Source organism: Lycorma delicatula, chromosome 1 (genome assembly GCF_047948215.1).
Source record: "Lycorma delicatula isolate Av1 chromosome 1, ASM4794821v1, whole genome shotgun sequence".
Lineage (NCBI taxonomy): Eukaryota > Metazoa > Arthropoda > Insecta > Hemiptera > Fulgoridae > Lycorma > Lycorma delicatula.
The window spans coordinates 205,005,701-205,024,554 of NC_134455.1; the positions used below are offsets into that span (position 1 = coordinate 205,005,701).

The following is an 18,854-nucleotide window of genomic DNA, read 5'->3' on the forward strand; positions in this document are numbered from 1 at the left end:
TTTGACACTTACAAGTACCTATTTTTTAAAAATTTCATCTGTCAGTTTGAAATAAGATTTACACTGTAAATTGCAGGCCTCTGTGGTGCAAGTGGTAGCGTCTCAGCCTTTCATCCGGAGGTCCTTGGTTTGAATCAGTCGGGCATGGCATTTATTTTATGCTATATTTCCATATCCCACGCATAAGCTTCAAGCTTTTGTGGAGATATAATCAAGCAAAAAAAATAAATAAATAAAATTATTAAATGCAAATGTAACCACTAAGCTTCTAGAGAATTTTTTTTTGGTTATTATTGTCCACTTCCTTTATTAGTGTTTCAGACAGGATTTGCCTTGAATTGGATGCTCACTTTAAGTAGTGAAGATAAGCATATCTTGGTTGTTCAGAAAAACATTTTATTGCATTTACAATGTTTCTGTTTTTTAAATTTAACAGTCATTTACTTATGCGTAATTAAAGTATCTCAAGCTTCCTTTTCATTAGCAATTATTCTTACTTAACCTTAACTTTTCGTAAATATATTAGTATTTCTCAGGTAAAAATTTGTATATTGTTCACCAAATCTGTTTTATTTCCAGGCGATTTTTTTTCTAATAGTTTAAGAACGTTTGTCTGAAAGAATTAATAATACGGTTTTAACGTGAACTGCTTTTATAAATTAAAATCCTAAATAATGAAAACTATACACATTTTATTATTTCCAAAGAAAAATTATAAGTAACAAATTATTGTTTAATACTCTTTTACGTAGTATGTACAGTTTTAATAACACTTTCTTTAACTAAACCCGAAAACAGTCATTCAATAATATGTTCAGAGTGCTTGCAATTAAAGGCTGACATCGGAGATTTCATCAACGCAATTACGCAAGGAAAAAATTGAAAATCCAACACCCGGTAGGCATCAGGTCTCTGCCGAGTGACTGGTTTGCTTGTATTAACGAATAGATTTCACTGAATGTATAATCAAAAAGTTATTAATTCCAGATTTCAATAAGAATTCTAAAAACAAGCAATTATTTGTTTAGAGTAATTATTTGACCACTTCCTGTGAGCGGGAATATAAAATTTTTTATTGAATTAAAGTAAATAACGACTATTTTTCCTTTAAAATATGGTTTAAAAGTTCCATTTAAAGTATGTAAATTTAATAGTTTAGTAATCTCAACATTTAAAAATATCAATATACGAACACCCACGCCAAGCGTATTATTTATGTAGTAATCCATTTCTTTAAGTATGGTAATATTAAAGAACAATATTACATTTTATTTCAAATGGCACCTTGGTATGAAATATGATCTACCTTTTAGAAAGTAAGATTTGATTTATTCAGTCAGTAGGAACTGTTGTGTTGGCTAACCTGTAATTCCGTTAAAAACTTATGTAGGTTAGTGTTTTGAAATTTCGTGCAGTTTTTAGGGTGTTCTTGCCATAAATACTAATAGCTCATATTAGAATATCGTATATAGAAGTAATTGGACGTGTTAGAACTAATAGTATGTAAGTAACTGAGTAGTATGAATATTTTTAGAATGTTAATTTTTACGCTTGTTTAGTTTACTCCTGTGCCGACAAGTTTAATTGTTGTAAATATTCTGTGTAAACGAATGTAACCAACGAAAATTTATTGTTAAATTCTTGGCTGCTGTAGTTGAAAATGTGTTAATCACATCAGCATTAAGAGTAATTTTGCAATAATCCGTAGATTAGGATTTGTTTTTAGTCTACACTATAATATGGCAAAGAGTGTAATTGCATACATAATTCAATTTAGAATATAATGCATCAAAATGTAGTTACACTGTATTAAGAATTTTAAGTGATGTTTCTTTAAATTATCTATAAATCATCCATTGCTGTATATTTAAATTAAACATTTCAATCAACTGGGAAAATAGATATTATTCAGAAACTTTACGAATATATATATATATATATATATATATATTTTTTAAAGTTTTAAGTAAACAAACATTTTTAAGTAGATTTTTTTGGGTGTAATCCAATTTTCCAATCATTACGGCGTAAAGGGAAAAAATAAGAAAATCTGCCTGCTGATTTAATTCCTTTTTTCTACCATTAAAAAAAGAAGCTTTTATTATAAGCTTTTACTATAAAAACATTTTTCTCTTTAAAAATACTTGCCAATTGTACATTTATTTAATTTAAGTAATATCAGGTTACAGAGTGACATGATGTCAACAGTATTCTGCAGAGATGTCAAGACATCTATTCGTAGTCTTATGTGTAAATGGTAATATATAAATGTGTAGTCTTGAAAAGACTCAGGCCGAGCACCCTGAGACATGTGGTTAATTGAAACCCAGCCACCAAAGAACAGTATCCATAATCTGGCATTCAGATCCTTATAAAAGCTACCTTTACAAGGACTCGAACCTTGGAATTCTTGACTTCGAAAATCAGCAGATTTTACAGTGATGAGTTTAACTACTTGACTAATCTGGTGGATATTATTAGTGTAAAGTATTTATTTAAAAACACCAAATAATTTTTAGGTGCCATTTGTACCAAGCATCTAGAACCTTAGACATGATTTTTGTGGGTTTTAAGTTTGTAATTGTTGAAGATAGACTTCTCATGTTACGTGCGATTTTCTTTTTTTAACAGCATCCAGATTTCCTCCTATTTTGAAATAGTAGTACTTTTTAACTTCTGCTTCAAAAGCAGTAAAATTTATTAGTCAAAACTTTAGCATCTCTAAGTTTGTAATAGTAGATTTACATATCTTTACATGTTAAAAATCCTGTATTGTTTTTAAGTGCACAAGACTTTCCCATTCATTCATTTACATATCATTAGGTTTTCTTTCAATAACTTTGTTAAATCTTTCAAATCATCTTTTAAATTTAGAATTTGTAAGGTGTGATTTTTTAGCTGTTTAATCCTTTTTTCATGTTTTTTAAAAATGTATCCTTATTTTCACAGTTATTTATTTCTCAATTTTATTCAACTGAATTTTTTTAATCCAGTTTTTTGGTAACCATCACTTTTACCGTACAAATTTTTCAATTGACACTTCATTTTATATTGTTTTCTATTTTAATAGAGATGTAATTAAATTTTATATATTTAATTTTTTTTATAATTTCTAATAAATTTATAAGTAATCAATTTATTTTAAATTTAAATATACATATCATTCTAATCCTGTGTATTTGTGATGTATCAGTTTCAACAGGTGAAAATTAATTCAAGACAGAAGTGGGTTATTATATTATCTATAAGATCCTTATTTTGATTTGGTTGGTGAAGATAATTTATTAAACACTTAATATGCTTGAAAATAATAATGGTGTTTAAATTTAATAATTTGTTTTAATACCATTAAATATTAACAAAAAGAAGATGAGCCTAAAATGTTGTATTATAGGATCAAGCTATTTTGTAAATGTGTTTTCTATTATTTGTGATTAAAGGAATTGATTTGTAGTGGTAGTGAAAGCCAGATGTACTTGGTTTGTTGTAGTTGTGTTTGATGGTAACAGTTTGTTTTGGATGTAATTTTTTATGTTAAGTGATCAGGGACTGAAATGAGGAATTGAGTTGTGTTTCTGTATTGAATTGTAGTGTGTTCTGATTTTAAATTGAAATACTATTTGAAAAAATTATGGAAATAAATTGATAATGGGCTAAATAATGTAGTGTAAAGCTAACGTACTTATATTCATCCAAGATTACTGTGTAAATATGGTTAAAGATATCTAATGAATTAAACTTGTTTAAACTTAATTGTTGTAGAAGGTATCTTTAAATTGTTTATTTTCCTATAGATTACAAACCTAATAATTATGTTGTTTTCAATAGTATTAATAATAATAATAAAACTTAAATACTTTTTGAAATTATAATACATAGAAGTTGTAAGCTGTATTGCATTGATAAGTGCAGTATAAAAGTAAAATGTATATGTATTTACATGAAACTGATTGTTCAACGTTGTCAGAGTATTTAAATTATTTTCACTGATTACAAGAACATATTATAATATATTGAAATTCAGAATTTTGCTAATAATTGATATTAATGTAAATGGCAAGATTTATTATTAATAAAATGTCAGTTGTTGATAATAAAATGAAAATAAAAGTTATGGTTGATAATAAAATAGTTTTGATGATAAAATTTTCATGTTATAGGACCCAGTTCAGAGTTAAAAGAATAATTTGAAGATGTTGCTAAATATTTTAAAAAATGAAGTTTGAAAAGTAATTAAATTAAGATCTACCTCATTTTAACTTCTTCATTTTAGTAAAGTTAAAAGTATTATAAACGAAAAAGTAACTGCAGGATCGTAATCTGAATGTGGTATTTATGTTAGGTATAAGTCAAAGAGCCCAGAATATTCCCTATCTTGTTGTCTCTTGTTCTGGACAGTACTGAACGTGACCTTAATAACTAATCAACTTTCAACTGGTAATTTTGTAAATAATGTTCTTGAATTTAAAAAAGAGTTCAAGGTTCTATTCTTTGAAGAATTTATTTTTCCTTCTCATACTATAACATTTGTCACTTCATCTTTACGTTTATCCTCCAAGGTTTTAAGAAAAAATTAACCGCACATTTTTAACAAACTCATTCAATGAAACTAATGTCTTGGTGGGGTCTGGATGTTTTTTTTCTCAATTGAAATATATTAATGCATGTAATCGAAAAAAATTAATTTCTCCAAAAAAATATTGCTGCCTTTAAGGAAATTTTCTTGAACATCTTTTTTTTGATATAGGTGAGACAGTGGATTTGAGATAGTTTGTTGATCATCAAACTAATGTAATATGACATGAGATGATTTATTTATAGAAGACCTTTTTATTGAAGTTAATAGTTAGTATTATGAACTATTTCCTGTATATTTGAAAGATTATATTTTTCTTGCTCTGGCTTCTAGATACAACAAGAGCTACTGGTGAAATTGCTTTGCAGGATCAAATATTTAAGTGCCACTTATGGGTTCTTCAAATTTGTGATTATTGGTTAAAATTAACTTTAATGGTGTGGATCTGATGATGTAATATTTATTTGAAACCAGGAACAGATATAGAGTCATGCATAAAGGTATGGGAAAACATGTTATATGAATTAGGAGGGTGCAATCTTGGGGAGCAATTTAATAACAGGAGGGAATATTTATGCACAAATTTCTGATCTTGATAAAAAGGAAATTTTTTTATCATGAATGACATCATCATAAAAGACATCGCTCTGTAATGAGATACCACACTCACTCAAATCTCCTTTTTTGTGAGGAGGAAACATAAATGACAGTTTATGTCATTTATATTTCCTAAACCCTACATCGTAAACTTTTTATCCAATATTGAGAATATGTTTCATTGGAATATGTTTCTAAATCATTTTAGAATGCCTTTGTCAATGGCAGATTATATTATTATAGTTATTCAGGTTAGGGATTAGGAAAACTGTGTTCAAATTTAATTTATGATTTTTATTTGCATGTTGATCTAATATATTGAATTTTTGACTTTTACATGTCATTTAGAATTTACCTGTGATTGTGTGTGATTTGCAAAAGTTGATTCAGTCATGTATAGTATTTGAATGTGTGTGGATAAATGGGTACCTACTTTGTCCATTTTATTACTAAAATTAATATTACTTTTACTCTTGGGTTGTATTTTTCATTATTCTTAGATGATTCTGTATATTTTTTTGTCTTAAGTAACAATTAATTATATGTTATCTACATTCTTATGAATATTTCCACGAAGTAACTTGTTTGAATCAAATTAATATATTTTATTTTTAAATAAAATTAATGATAAAAAATCTGATAGTAATATATCAACAGAAATAATGACAAGTGGTAATATATATATATACTAGTATATATTAACACTGCCAGTCGAATACTCTGTATACATATTCAGGGTGTTCAGGCTAAAGGTTTCAAAAATTAATGGTCTATGTTTAAAAAACTAGTAATCTCTTAAACACAGACTCAATCGACATGAAATATCTCTAAGATTTGTGTTTTATTCTCAAAGTTGGTGGAATACACATGCCCAGGTAAGCCAACTCTCAGTGCAATTGTAATCAGTAGTAGTCAGTCGAGATGTGGACTCCACAACAGAAGGTTCAGTTTGTGCTTTGGTTAGTGCAGTTTCAATCAGTTACACATGTTCAATGGTGTTTATGAACTGAATTGAATATCAATTTCCGTACATTGGAGTCTATTTATAAGCAGGATACGACTGGAAATATTGTTTTCTGTTTTGTTTCAGTTAGTGATGAGACTGTGGATTGTGTGTGCGATGCATTCACTGCCAGTCCTGGAAAGTCAGTTTGGTGGGCTAGTTATGAACTGCAAATTCCTCTTTCCATTGTTTACGGCATTATTTATAAGCGGCTTGTATGCGAGTGTATAAGTTACGACTCCTTCATCACATTAAACCAAATGATCACCGCCTATGATATCAGTTTGCTGCAGAGATAATTTACTGTGTTGAAAACAATTTTAATTATCTTAATGCGTTGTTATTTAGTGATGAGACAACCTTTTGTATGTGGGAAAGTTAACTGATACAGTTATTGATAACCCCCATACAGTAATCAAAATGAAAGGGACATACGAAAGTCAGTGTCTGGTTAGCACTGTTCAAAAATGGCATCATTGTTTTGTTTTTTTTTTTTTTTTCATGGATCCCACTATGACAGAACACATATACCTTGACATACTTGAGAACTTCGTTGTTCCTCAGTTTCCAACAAGATGATGCTTCACTGCACTTTCAACAAGATGTTACCATGTTCTTGAACAACACTTTCCCTGGATATTGGATTGGACATAGAGATCCAACTGCGTGACCACTTAGATCTCCAGATATCATTCCTTTGTACTTTTTTGCTTGAGGATTTATTAAAAGTTATGTGTACTAAAGAAAAGTTTGAGATTTGGATGATCTAAAACAAAAAATTGTTGAAGTTGTTGGTCTAGTAACGCTGCAAGAACACCTAAACAACTGGCAAGTCAGATTATCATCTGGATGTTTGCTGAGCTTCAAAAGCTGCATACTTTTACCTATATTTTACCTATAAGCTACCTACATTACCTATATTAAAACTTAGTGAGTTTTAATGTTTATTAAATTGTAATAACTGTTTTTTTTAATATAATATAGCTGTTACTTTTAGATACTTTTAGCCTGGATAATCCTGTATATATATATATATATATATTATAAAGAAAAATATATAGTGGATTCTGTTTATGAGTGGGTTAATCATTTTCTTCTTTTACTGTGGTAGTAATTTAATGAAAATGAACCTCTTAATAAACTTTTCTGTGCTTCAGATTCTTATAGGAATAAAAAATGACAGTTTGGGGATTGTTTTGTTATTTTTAAAAGGAAATATGTACATATGTATGCAAGTTACGTATAATGAATGTAAATAAATTACACATGTCTGCCATGGTAAAATTGGGATATATCTATTGATTTCAATAATTTTTTTGGTGCTGAAAATGGGAAAAATATTTTAAAAATTACATCGTGTGTGGTTTTTTCACAATTTGTTGTTTTTTTATCTATAAATGTTAGCCTGTTTAATTTTGTGAAACTGGTTAGTTTAAGTAAATAATCATAATATTTTTTTGTTTGAAAATTCATGAAGTTGATATTCTGAATAAATATATAGTGGATTTATGATAAAGAAGTTAAAAACGGTAATAAATCTATAACTTACAGCTACTTTTGTGTTAATATATGTCTAATCATTTTGATGTTACTGCGTATCTGTCTCCCCACCACCACCTTCTGTTATTCTAGACAAAAATTATGTCAGTATTTTTTTTACAGCTGTGGTGTGCATTTTTGTTATTAGTTTGTAACAACTTCATTCGTTTAACTTAAATTATAATATTTTTAGTACTATTTTTTTAATGTATACTATAATTTTTTTTATGTTCTTATATTTCCAAGTAACTATGTTTATATTTTATAAGTTTTTATTAAATTAAATTCCAATGATGTCAAAAAGCTGTTTCAATCTACGTGACTTTTTGTGGTACTTGTGGAAACTTTACTGTCAAAAAACAAGAAAGAAACATTAAAAATATATAAAAAGGTATATTTTAATGTGAGATTAGGAGATCAAGATAAATCTTGGGCTCTTCATAAGGTTTGTTCAGTTTGTGTTGAAGAACTTTGCCAGTGGTCACAAAGAAAAAGACAGTTTTTTCTGCTTTGGAGTGCCTATGGGATTTGAGAAAACCAACCAATCATAGCTTTTGTTCATGTATAATACAGGAATTCAATTTAAAAAAACTGAAGGACATTTTTTCCAAACCTTTGATGATTAGGGATATGTCCTGTAACCTCATGGACCAGAAATATCTGTTCCACCAGATAAATAAGATGATATATGTATGTAATGATGTAATGAAGAAATGGTTTCACAGGCCTGTGCTAATGAACTGGATGATGAAAATGATGATTATGATCCTGGAAGTGACAAAATTGTTTAAACAATCTGAATTAATGATTTGATATCGGAATTAATGATTTGGATGATCTGACGTAAACCTTTTTTAGAATTCCACTGAACTTTTAGGGTCAAGATTGAAGGAAAAAAATTGTTAGCTCCTGGCACTACTTTTTACTGGTTTGGGAGGAGAGAAAAAACTTTGTTCGATATGTCTCTCAAGAAGATGCATTAATTTACTGTAATGATGTGCAATTCATCATTGGCTCATGGAACAATTACACATTGACTACAAGGTTTATGAAGGGGGGCTCTTTATTGATTTGTCAAAAAGGAGTCTTAAGGCAGTTCTGCTCAATGGAAGTAAGTATACTTCTTTACCAGTGGGGCATTCTGTTCATTTGAAAGTGTTTTACGAAAATCTTGAGTTACTTTTAATAAAAACTTTGATATAAGGATCAAGGTTTGACAGTTTATGGCGATTTAAAGGTACTCTTTATGTTACTTGAACAATAAAGGTGGTTATACCAAATATCCATGTTTTTTTGTGTGAGTGGGATAGTCGTGATAGAAAGCAGGAGTATAATAAAAAAGAATAGCCACCAAGACAAATCTTAAAAGTCAAAATGAAGAATATTGAAAGAAAAAGTTTAGTAGAGCCAAAAGCAAAGTTTTTCTTCCTCTGTTATATATTAAACTAGGGTTAATGAAGCAATTTGTGAATGTCACCAAAAAAAATATTGAGTGTTTCATGTATTTTTGCAATCAGTTTCCAGGTAAACGAAGATAAAGAAAGGTGTTTTTGTTGGGCTGGATAAAGGAAGCTTATGAAAGGTAAAATATTTGAATCTAAAATGGATCTAAGCATGGTAAGCCTTCAAGGATACATTTATAAAGTTACTTTGTAACAAAAAGGATGAAGATTACAAAAATATTGTATGTTAGAAAAATTCAGAAATTTAGGTTATTTTCTAGATTTGCACCTTGACATTACCGAAAATCTTGATGTAGTAATTGAAGAGCAGGGGGAAAGATTCCAACTAGACATGAAAGAGATATCAGGGGATATGGAACATGAGTATAACTGATTACTATTGGTTGTTAAAAGGGACGACCTGTTGCGAGACTACAAAAGAAAATGAAACATTAAAAAATAATACCAAAAGGAGCATTGATAGAAAAAAAAATTATAAGGATCTGTAAGGACATAAAAGTATTTTTACTGTGTGTTTTCAATAATTTTAATGATATTTTAAAGTAATTTTTTTCATATCGCTTGTAAATAGATTCTAAATTTAATTAAAAATCGTTTTTTATATTAAAAAAAAAAATTGAAGTCATTTTATGAAAAATTCTTATGTGATGGATAAAAACTGAGGTCATATTTGGGTTCGGTGCCCAAAAATAGATAAGAATCTGCTATCAAATTGAAAACAATTTTTTGATCATTAAAAAACAGAGGCCTGTGTTAAGTGTTAAATACTAATGGATTTGCAGTAATTATATGAGACAAATAGCTGGTTTTGAAATTTAATAAATAGCATTGTTTGACTACAGACGTGATATGAAATTATGCCATGTCTGGAACACCATCTGGAATACTATTTTATCAACCTAATGGGTAGAGAAATAAAATCAGTTGTGCTGATAATTGATAGATTGCCAATATATCTTTTGCATCATTGTAAACATTTAATTTGTAGTTAAGAAATTAATGATAACATTGAGTTATTTATTTTTGTATTTTAAGTGTATCAGTTGCTACAGTCATCAGCTACTAAAAAATAATAGTTTGTACTGAAACCGCAGGTAGTAACTTAGGTAACTTTAGTAATAAATAGGAACTGGTCTGCTAAATGTGGCTTGGCCATTGACATTTTATCTTTACTTCATATCATTCAATCTCCCTGAGTTGCTACCTCATTAGATTTCCAGGTTTTGTATAACCCTCAGATTATAAGAGATACAGAGTACTACATACTATCTTGGGTAAGATGGCAGAGATGACAGTTTACCTGGATGGGTCTTAGTTTTTATTTATAAGTGGAAATTTATTCACCTTATTTTAGGTAATAATGATTTGTTACTAGTACTTAGTTTATGTCACTATTACTAATTGATAAGTAATAAGTTTGTTTTATTCTTTTATTCTTGATTTTTTCTTCAGTTAAAATGGCGTGTGGTGGTTCATATGTTGATTCATCATTACAAACACTGGATTCAACAAGTAATATACTCTTTTGTAATAAAAAGTTAATCAACACATTTGGAGATGACAGCAATGTCAACGCTGTAAGAGAACCAATAAAGGTCTATTTAAGAGTAAAACCACCTGCAAAAAGTAGTGTGAAGGTAAGTTCTGCAATATTAAATTTTTTGTTTTGTTATCTAAAATTTACCTTTTTAAAGATGTTTATGGGTAGGTAATGTGATTAGTTTATGATACAGCTATAATTATTACATTTTAGATTAAGTATATACTGTTAACTGTGTTTATACCACTAAATGTTAATTCAGTCCGATTCAGTTCAGAAAATTTCGTAAAATACATTCAAAATTTGCCTTACAATTCAATATGTAAATTGTAAGAAATTGTATTTTAAGAAATTCATATATTGAATTGTAAGGGAACTTAAATTGTATACATTGAAAACTTGAACTTATATTGAATTGGAACTTTAACTATATTGAATTGTAGTAGAATTGAAGATGTGTAATGACATCTCTTCTGGACGTGTCATTCTCAGGTAGAAAATTTAAATGGGTACAGCCTGTCATTTTGGATGTAGCAGATGAAAGATAGATGCTCAGAAAAAAATGTCACAGCTTGTGTGGGGTAAAGAAAAGATTAGCAGGTATTTGATTGAACATGCTTTATTTTGCATTCACACATTTCTGAAAACATTGGCCAGCTTTTTGAAAGAAAAGAAAGAAGTTTATTGATTTGTGAAATTTTAGATTATGATGATAAAAGTCATACTGTCTGATATTGAAAATGTTAATATTATTGTGCAACTTTTTAATTTAATTATTTACTTAGATTTTATTTTTAGAACTTGTTATTTTGTTTTGTTTACTATTACACTTATTTATTCATTATTAATAGTCATTTTTTTCTTTTGCAATTTGTTTTGCAATCTGTTGCAATTTTATTTTATCTGCTATATTATTTAATTGTTACAAATTTATGTAATGTAACCATAATTTGGAAAAAAAAACATTCAAAACTGTTTACACAATTTTTTTACTTAAAAATCTGATGAAAAAGAATAATTAACAAATAAGTGAAAAAGATGATAATATTAATTGATAAATTTTTATTATTTGAACATATTTATACTCCACTGTTCTTCATAGCAGTATTATTTAGAATATTATGAAATGGAATCATTCTGTTAAAACTCGTTTGAATTATTGTTACTTGTTGAACATTCCATGAGTGGTTATATATTATCATGAAGATCTTCTAAATCCAATGTGTTGGCTAGTTTTTTTCAACTTTTATGATCTGAAATTGTGTAATTCATTTGAAAACAGAATCTGCCTGCTTTGGGTTTGGTTCCTCAAAATTTGGAGGCTGAAGTCATTTGAGAGGTATTTAAGAATACCTTAGTAGATGAGGGTACAAATTATTAACCTCTTTTGATTTATTTTCTTATCTTTGTTAATCACATATAATTATCAGGACACATTCAACTGATGAAAAAATTATATATGTATAACTTTTGGAATGAATTTATTCATGAGAATTGCACTGTAAGAAATACTACAGTATTTCTTTTATGAGTGTTTAGATAAGTATTTCCTAAAAATAAATACTAGTAGGTCATTCAAAGCTCTTATTGGTTGAATCATAATATGTTGAGTGATAGATTCCTTTCTCTGTCAGAAAAGAAAATTTTGAAGCTAATATGGTGAGCAATGTAAACTATTAGTCATTTAAAATTTAGAATGTTTATTTAAGACACACGTCTGATAGAAAGTTGAAAATAAATTATTTGATGCATTCTTGTGTTTTTAATAGCGAACAGTTCTTCAAATATATAATAATAGTATTATATACAATACAATATTTCTGGTTGTTATGTTCCTCATGCTTCTGCTGATATCTCAATTTCATAATTTAAGATAATGAAAATAACTGATTGCGTTAATGATGTATTTTATTCAAAATTCTATTTCTATTAATAAAATTGTGTCTTCAATAAGCAAGTTGAAGTAAAGGTTTTTTGAACAATCCAGGTGGAATGCTCCCTCACATTGTTAAATAGTGCTTGGAGGTTTTAATTCGACTTTTGCAATTTCTATTGATTTAGCTGACAAGATAGTTTGTTTCCTGAAATGTGGAAAATTTCTTGAATCACTAGTATCTTGTATCTGTAATTCTGTTACTAATCATAATTTGTTAACTTAAACATGCTAGCAAAAGTGTTTAAACATGTTTTATTTGAGGTTAGTGTTTTGTTCAAATTCAGCATTTTTTAATTTTAGAATGTCTAATTCTAGGCAGATAGCAGTAAAACATTTACTGACATTTACTTTCAAACTTGCAGGTATTAGATGTTGAAAGTAGAGATTGTGTAATATACACAAGACTAATAAAATCTTCAATACTTTAAATCATAATTTCATTGCAAAAATGAAGTATAATTATGGTTTCAGCTGTTCTGTTGAACAAATTTTTAGTAATAATTTTCATAGGAGGCAGTTTGTTTGTATTAAAGATTTGAATTATTATTTCAATGATAGTCTATGACTTTAAACTGAGAAATAACAGGTAACAATTGATATATAAAATTAAGGGCGAAAAGAGTGCAAAAAAAATTAACTTCAAACAAATGTGTAATTTTTCTTAACACTATTTAACGTATCAATCAGTAATATACCAACAGTTATGATATTTTATAATTATTTGAACTGGAATTTTCAGTTGGAGTACATCTTTTAATTCTTGCTCTAGGCTAAAAATTTAAGAAGTTCAATCTAACAAAAAAAAAAATTATTGAAAGATAAAGTAAAAAACAACATTCATCTGAGACAGAAAAAGATTGTAAGTGCTAAAATCTAGAGTGCAGGAAATAAATAAATTATAAGGTTATTTGTTCTTGAATAAAATCCAGAAGAAACAAAAAAAGGTTTTATTTAAAAAAAACCTTTTAATTCTTTTAGGAACTAAAAGATAAACGAACTCTTAAACTTTACAGAGTCCAGAAAACACCTGACAGAAATTATTTAATGAGGTACCTGCAATTAAAGTAAAGTAAATTAAAAGAAAACCAGAAATCGTATAATCATGACATAATGGACGGGATGTGATTAAGTGTGTTGGGGTGAAGGACCTCCACCTTGAAAAATCATGTTTCTAATTTTGAATATTGGTTAATTAAAATTAAAAAAATTATGTAAAAGGGACAAAGGAAAAAAATTAGGTTGATAATATAATTTTAGTTGTTTTGCAAAACTATTGTACTAAAAAGCACCAGTTTTTAATAAAAAAGTTATCAACTTTTTTATTTATGTTACAAAAAAACCTGTTTATAACATGATATTTTATGTTTTAACTATATTATTAAAAAAAATAAAATGCATCAGTTAATGGGGCAAATTTAAAGACAACAAAACAATATCATTATTGAGAAGAGAACGTGAAATGCATAAATTTGTTGCTTTACGCTATGTCACATTTTTTTCTATGAATATGATGCATGACAAGCATCTAACACAGAATGATTAGAGTTGCTTTCCCTTGAGAGTAATGATATTCATATTTTGATGACAGTGGTGAATTAATTAATTTTACAATGGTGTAATTTTGCACAGTAGTCTCAGTTGTAGGCTAAACGTTATATATATTTTATTAGGCTTGATGTACAGATATAAAAGTGTATTCAACCCTTTGAAGAAGCCAGAGAACTCTGTGAAAAAACCACTTAATTATGTTCTTAACAAGTCTGGTATGAGATGTTTTTATTCTTGGTAATTTCATTACCAGTTTTGGGATAAACATAGTCTTGGTAAGGTCATCTAGAACCATTATATGGCATCTAATATACAGTCAATAAACTTTCATTTATTTAATTTTTAATATATGAACAAATTTTTAATGTGAAAGCCTTAAATTACATTGGCAAAGAATGTTAATCTCTCTTAAGATTAACATCTTTCAGATTACCACCTCTGATGAAGGTGAGCTTGTTATTTGGCTCATTTATCACTCTGTAGTATTTCCATACGAATTAACCTCTAGAAGATTTCATTATTTTAACCCCTGCATTGTGACTTGCTGGTGCACTGATACTTCGACTTTCCAAACAACCAATAACAAAAAATAAATGCTTGCTGAAAAAGATCTCATAATGTTCCTGTTCAGGTTGGCTGTAAATATTCACAGTTTAAAAAATAACTTACACCTGATATTAATAAAAAATGTATTTATTACTGTTATGTGAAATATCTTACTACTAATTAATACTTAAATAATAATAATAATAATGAAAAGGCTCATGACTTAATGAATTTCTTGTGTGTTTAACTTAACTGCACTGAGTCACTGTCTTTCACTAATTGTCCAGACACACCAATACAGTTCGTTCCCCACTACTTTCCCTCCCACTCCATCACCTCATAGGAATGTCAACTCTATCAGCTGATTGATTAAATAAATTTTGATTCCCAACAGTTCCCATATCAAGAAAAACATGACAGGAGAAATTCTATATACCTACAATGGAATTTGTGTGATGTGTGGTTCATAAGTGATTAATCATAATTAGACCTCTTCTTCGATACTACTATGTTAGTAATCATAACTCACTTAAGTGACATAAACACATAGGTCTGACCAATGCAATCTTTAATATATGTATCTTTTTAATAGTGAATTGAAGGTCAAACCCTTTATTTTTTGGGGATTGTCAAGAAAATAATTTAAACATTATTTTCTGTATGTAGAGGGTTTTCAGAGCACTGATAGGAAAATGTCTTCTATGGGTTTCACTGTCTGACTTTGATTCTTCTGAATGAATTGTTGTTAGTCAGATAGATTTTACTGTATATGAAGTATTTTGTTGTTTATTGTAATTGTTCTGATGTTTTTTCCCAGAATCCCCTCCAAATTATTGATTCAAAAACAATACTTACAAAACCACCTGAAGAAATTGCCATGTTGAAGAAAAAACTGAATGAAGAAGACACTTGCAAGTAAGTTATTAAAAAAAATATATATACCTTAATGAGGGTGGAATGTTATGTTAATAAAACCTTTTACTACTTGAACAATGCTAACAGATAATTATTACATGTATGTGTTAAATGATTTTATATTTTTGGTTTCTGTTAGATTTTAGTTACCAACTATATAGGATTCAAATTTTTTTTTTTTTGCTATTAAAATGTAATAATTTTAATTTAAGAAAGAATATATAATTTGCTAAGTTATAAATATCTGGATTGTAATAGTTATAGACCAGAAATAGTAGGCTAGAATAAAGTTACTTGCATGTGAGTCTTTTACTGTGTTTTAATTGAAAATTATTATAATTCACCTATAGTTGATATTACACACACACGCGTGCACGCACGCACACGAGTATGTAACAAGATGTTAGATCAACTGCAACATAGATTTAAAGATGTTGAAAATAATAATATTTTGCTTAAAAGCATGCTATGATCCTTACTTTAAAGATGAGCCATCTTACCAAAATGCTTACACAAAACTTTCAAAGTTTGAAGTATTGAGATCAAACAAGGTGATAGGTTTGAAACCAAACAAGAAATTATTGAACCCTCCATTTCAACTGCATGGGAAGATTTTGATAAAAAGTAACAGTAAATTCAAATGGCTGTGCATTTGAATTAGTTAAAATATAGTTATATATTTAACTAATTCAAACCCAACAGTAGCAGGAATTTTAGAGCTAGATAAATATATAAAAGAACTGTTCATCTCAAGAACACAAAATCCTCTCTCTTGGTGGAAAGAAAGGCAGTTAATTTATCCAAGATTATTCAAAATAATACCAACCAGACTTTGCATTCCTGCAACCTCTGTTCCCTGTGAACAAATTTTTCAAAAGTGGGACAGTTAATAACAGAAAGGCGAAATAGACTTTCATCAAAGAATTTCAAAAAAATATATATTTCTACATGTAAATATGTAAAATACTAAAGTTTATTTCAAAGGTATTAACTAATAATTTATTTTGCTTAATTTTTATTATTTTTCATTATTTTTTTTGTGATAATAGAACCAAAAATTTAATTTTAAAAAAACAGTGTTTGTGTGTGTCTGTGTAAGTAACTGTGTGCATATTAGTAAAAACATCAAAGTAAATATAAAATCATAACATTGATGTGATTAAAAAAAAACAGACTGAATCAATGGCTCGCTCAAAAATAAGGTATGGTACAAGCTATATTATTTTAAATCATTCATTTTGCCATTTATAGCTTTAGAGAAATTAGTTTTAGATAAATTTTCTAGTTCTAAATACTTTTACCCTCTGGGTTGGTCTAGTGGTGAATTGCGTTAAATCAGCTGATTTCGAAGTCTAAAGTTCTAAGGTTCATGTCCTAGTAAAGGCAGTTACTTTTATACAGATTTGAATACTAGATCATGGATACCGGTGTTATTTGGTGGTTGGGTTACAATTAACCACACATTCAGAACTGGTCGACCTGAGACACTTTACATTTTACACATATACTACACCAAGAACACTACATAAATTACAACATACACACATACACAATTACACAACAACAACCTACACTGATATTTCTTACATTTACACTCGGTGGTGTTGCGACATCTTACGAAATGCAACCGTAACCCAAGGTGGGAACAAATCGTGCCGATGGGTGAATGGCTCTACGTAGTGAGTCTCGAACGATGTCCTCGGGGCACCAGGGCGAACCCAGTTGTATTTAGCTCCAGTACGAGTGCGCTCTGCTGGAGTGGTCCATTTTTCGCCGGTACTCGTGGGACCAAAATTTCAGTTCCAATAACAAACACAATGATGGTTGGTGGTCCATCTGAAAAAAACACCAATTTAAGTCTTGCGAAGAGACCTCGATCAGCTTCGTCTGACGAGGATAAAAGTCCTACTGAAAAGAATTTCTTAGAATCGAAATATAAAAATATTAGATTCATTGTTCTCAGAAATAGTCAGGAAGGTGGCTCCCTCCAAAAGGTTTCACCTTTCCTTATAAATAAAACTGTAACAGGTGCAAGTGGCTCCCCGAAGAACATCAGGAAATTACGCGACTGATCGATTCTGGTTGAAACATTCAACGATGAACAGAGTCGATCTATCTTACGTCTCCGTAATATAGGTGGCATAAATATAAGTGCAGAATGCCACAAAACGCTAAATACGAGCCGGGTTGTAATTTTTTGTAGAGACCTTCTAGATATAGATATCTCTGAAATAGTTGATGAGCTTTGCCACCAAGATGTTGTTGAAGTAAAACGTATAATGAAACGGCAGAACGGAACAGAAGAACCGACACCGTCTCTTATATTAACATTCAATCTCCCTGTTCCACCAGAGAAGATTAAAGTGGGTTACCTCTCGGTTCGGGTACGACCATTCATACCCAACCCACGGCGATGTTTCAGATGCCAAGGTTTTGGTCATACTACAACATCTTGTACAAAAACTGAGATCTGTGCTCGATGTTCTAAAGAAGGTCACAATGACACTAACTGCGAAGAAAGTGAAAAATGCGCAAACTGCATTGGTCCACATACAGCCCGCTCCCGAGATTGCCCAACCTTTAAAGAAGAAAAGACAATTCTCAAAATCAGTATGGAGCAAAAACTATCTTTTCCGGCTGCACGTAGAGAATATAAAAAGATAAACAATTCACGGAACCTGGTTAAACCAGACGTATCTTTTGCCACCGCTACATCTAAACAAATTCCTACAAATGTTAATAATCAACAGTGCGGATCCTGCAATGAGCTTAAAAAACTTGTTCAGATGCTATCTGATCAAGTATCTTCACTTACAGCCACTATCTCAGAGCTGACAAAAATGAATAAAAAGTCCCCCGTCGCAGCTAGTGAATCAAACAGTATGATACATACGAAAGTTCCTATTCCCAAAGTCGTACCGCCACGAATAGCGACTATCACAGCTGGCAGTAAGCCACCTAATAAGCTCCCCATAAAGGGAACCCACATAACTATCTCCTCTGGGATGTCAACTACAGCATCCCATTCAAATAAATCTCCTCCACCATCACCTCATATACTGGAGGATATGGTTGAAGAACCACCCGACCCTAGGGCATCGGAGTTCTTTAAAATAAAAAATACAAAAAAGAAAAACCGAATCACGTACAACTAATTTTTATATAATTTCTGAAATTTATTTTTTTTATTT

The 18,854-nt window shown here is 29.3% G+C and overlaps 1 protein-coding gene across 12 annotated transcripts in view; it reads left to right on the forward strand.

Moving 5' to 3' along the window:
* Positions 1-1,371: 1,371 nt before the first annotated feature.
* LOC142327686 (uncharacterized) overlaps positions 1,372-18,854 on the forward strand; it is a 154,484-nt gene continuing 137,001 nt past the window's right edge. For 11 of the 12 annotated variants that reach the window (XM_075370933.1, XM_075370948.1, XM_075370941.1 and 8 more), the window contains exons 1-3: positions 1,372-1,503; positions 10,631-10,815; positions 15,566-15,663. In XM_075370933.1, the coding sequence (XP_075227048.1) occupies positions 10,636-10,815; positions 15,566-15,663 (278 nt within the window). In that variant the 5' untranslated portion in view covers positions 1,372-1,503; positions 10,631-10,635. Of the gene's footprint in view, positions 1,504-10,630; positions 10,816-14,313; positions 14,478-15,565; positions 15,664-18,854 lie in introns of those variants that run through there. The other variant, XM_075371017.1, reaches the window with a different exon arrangement.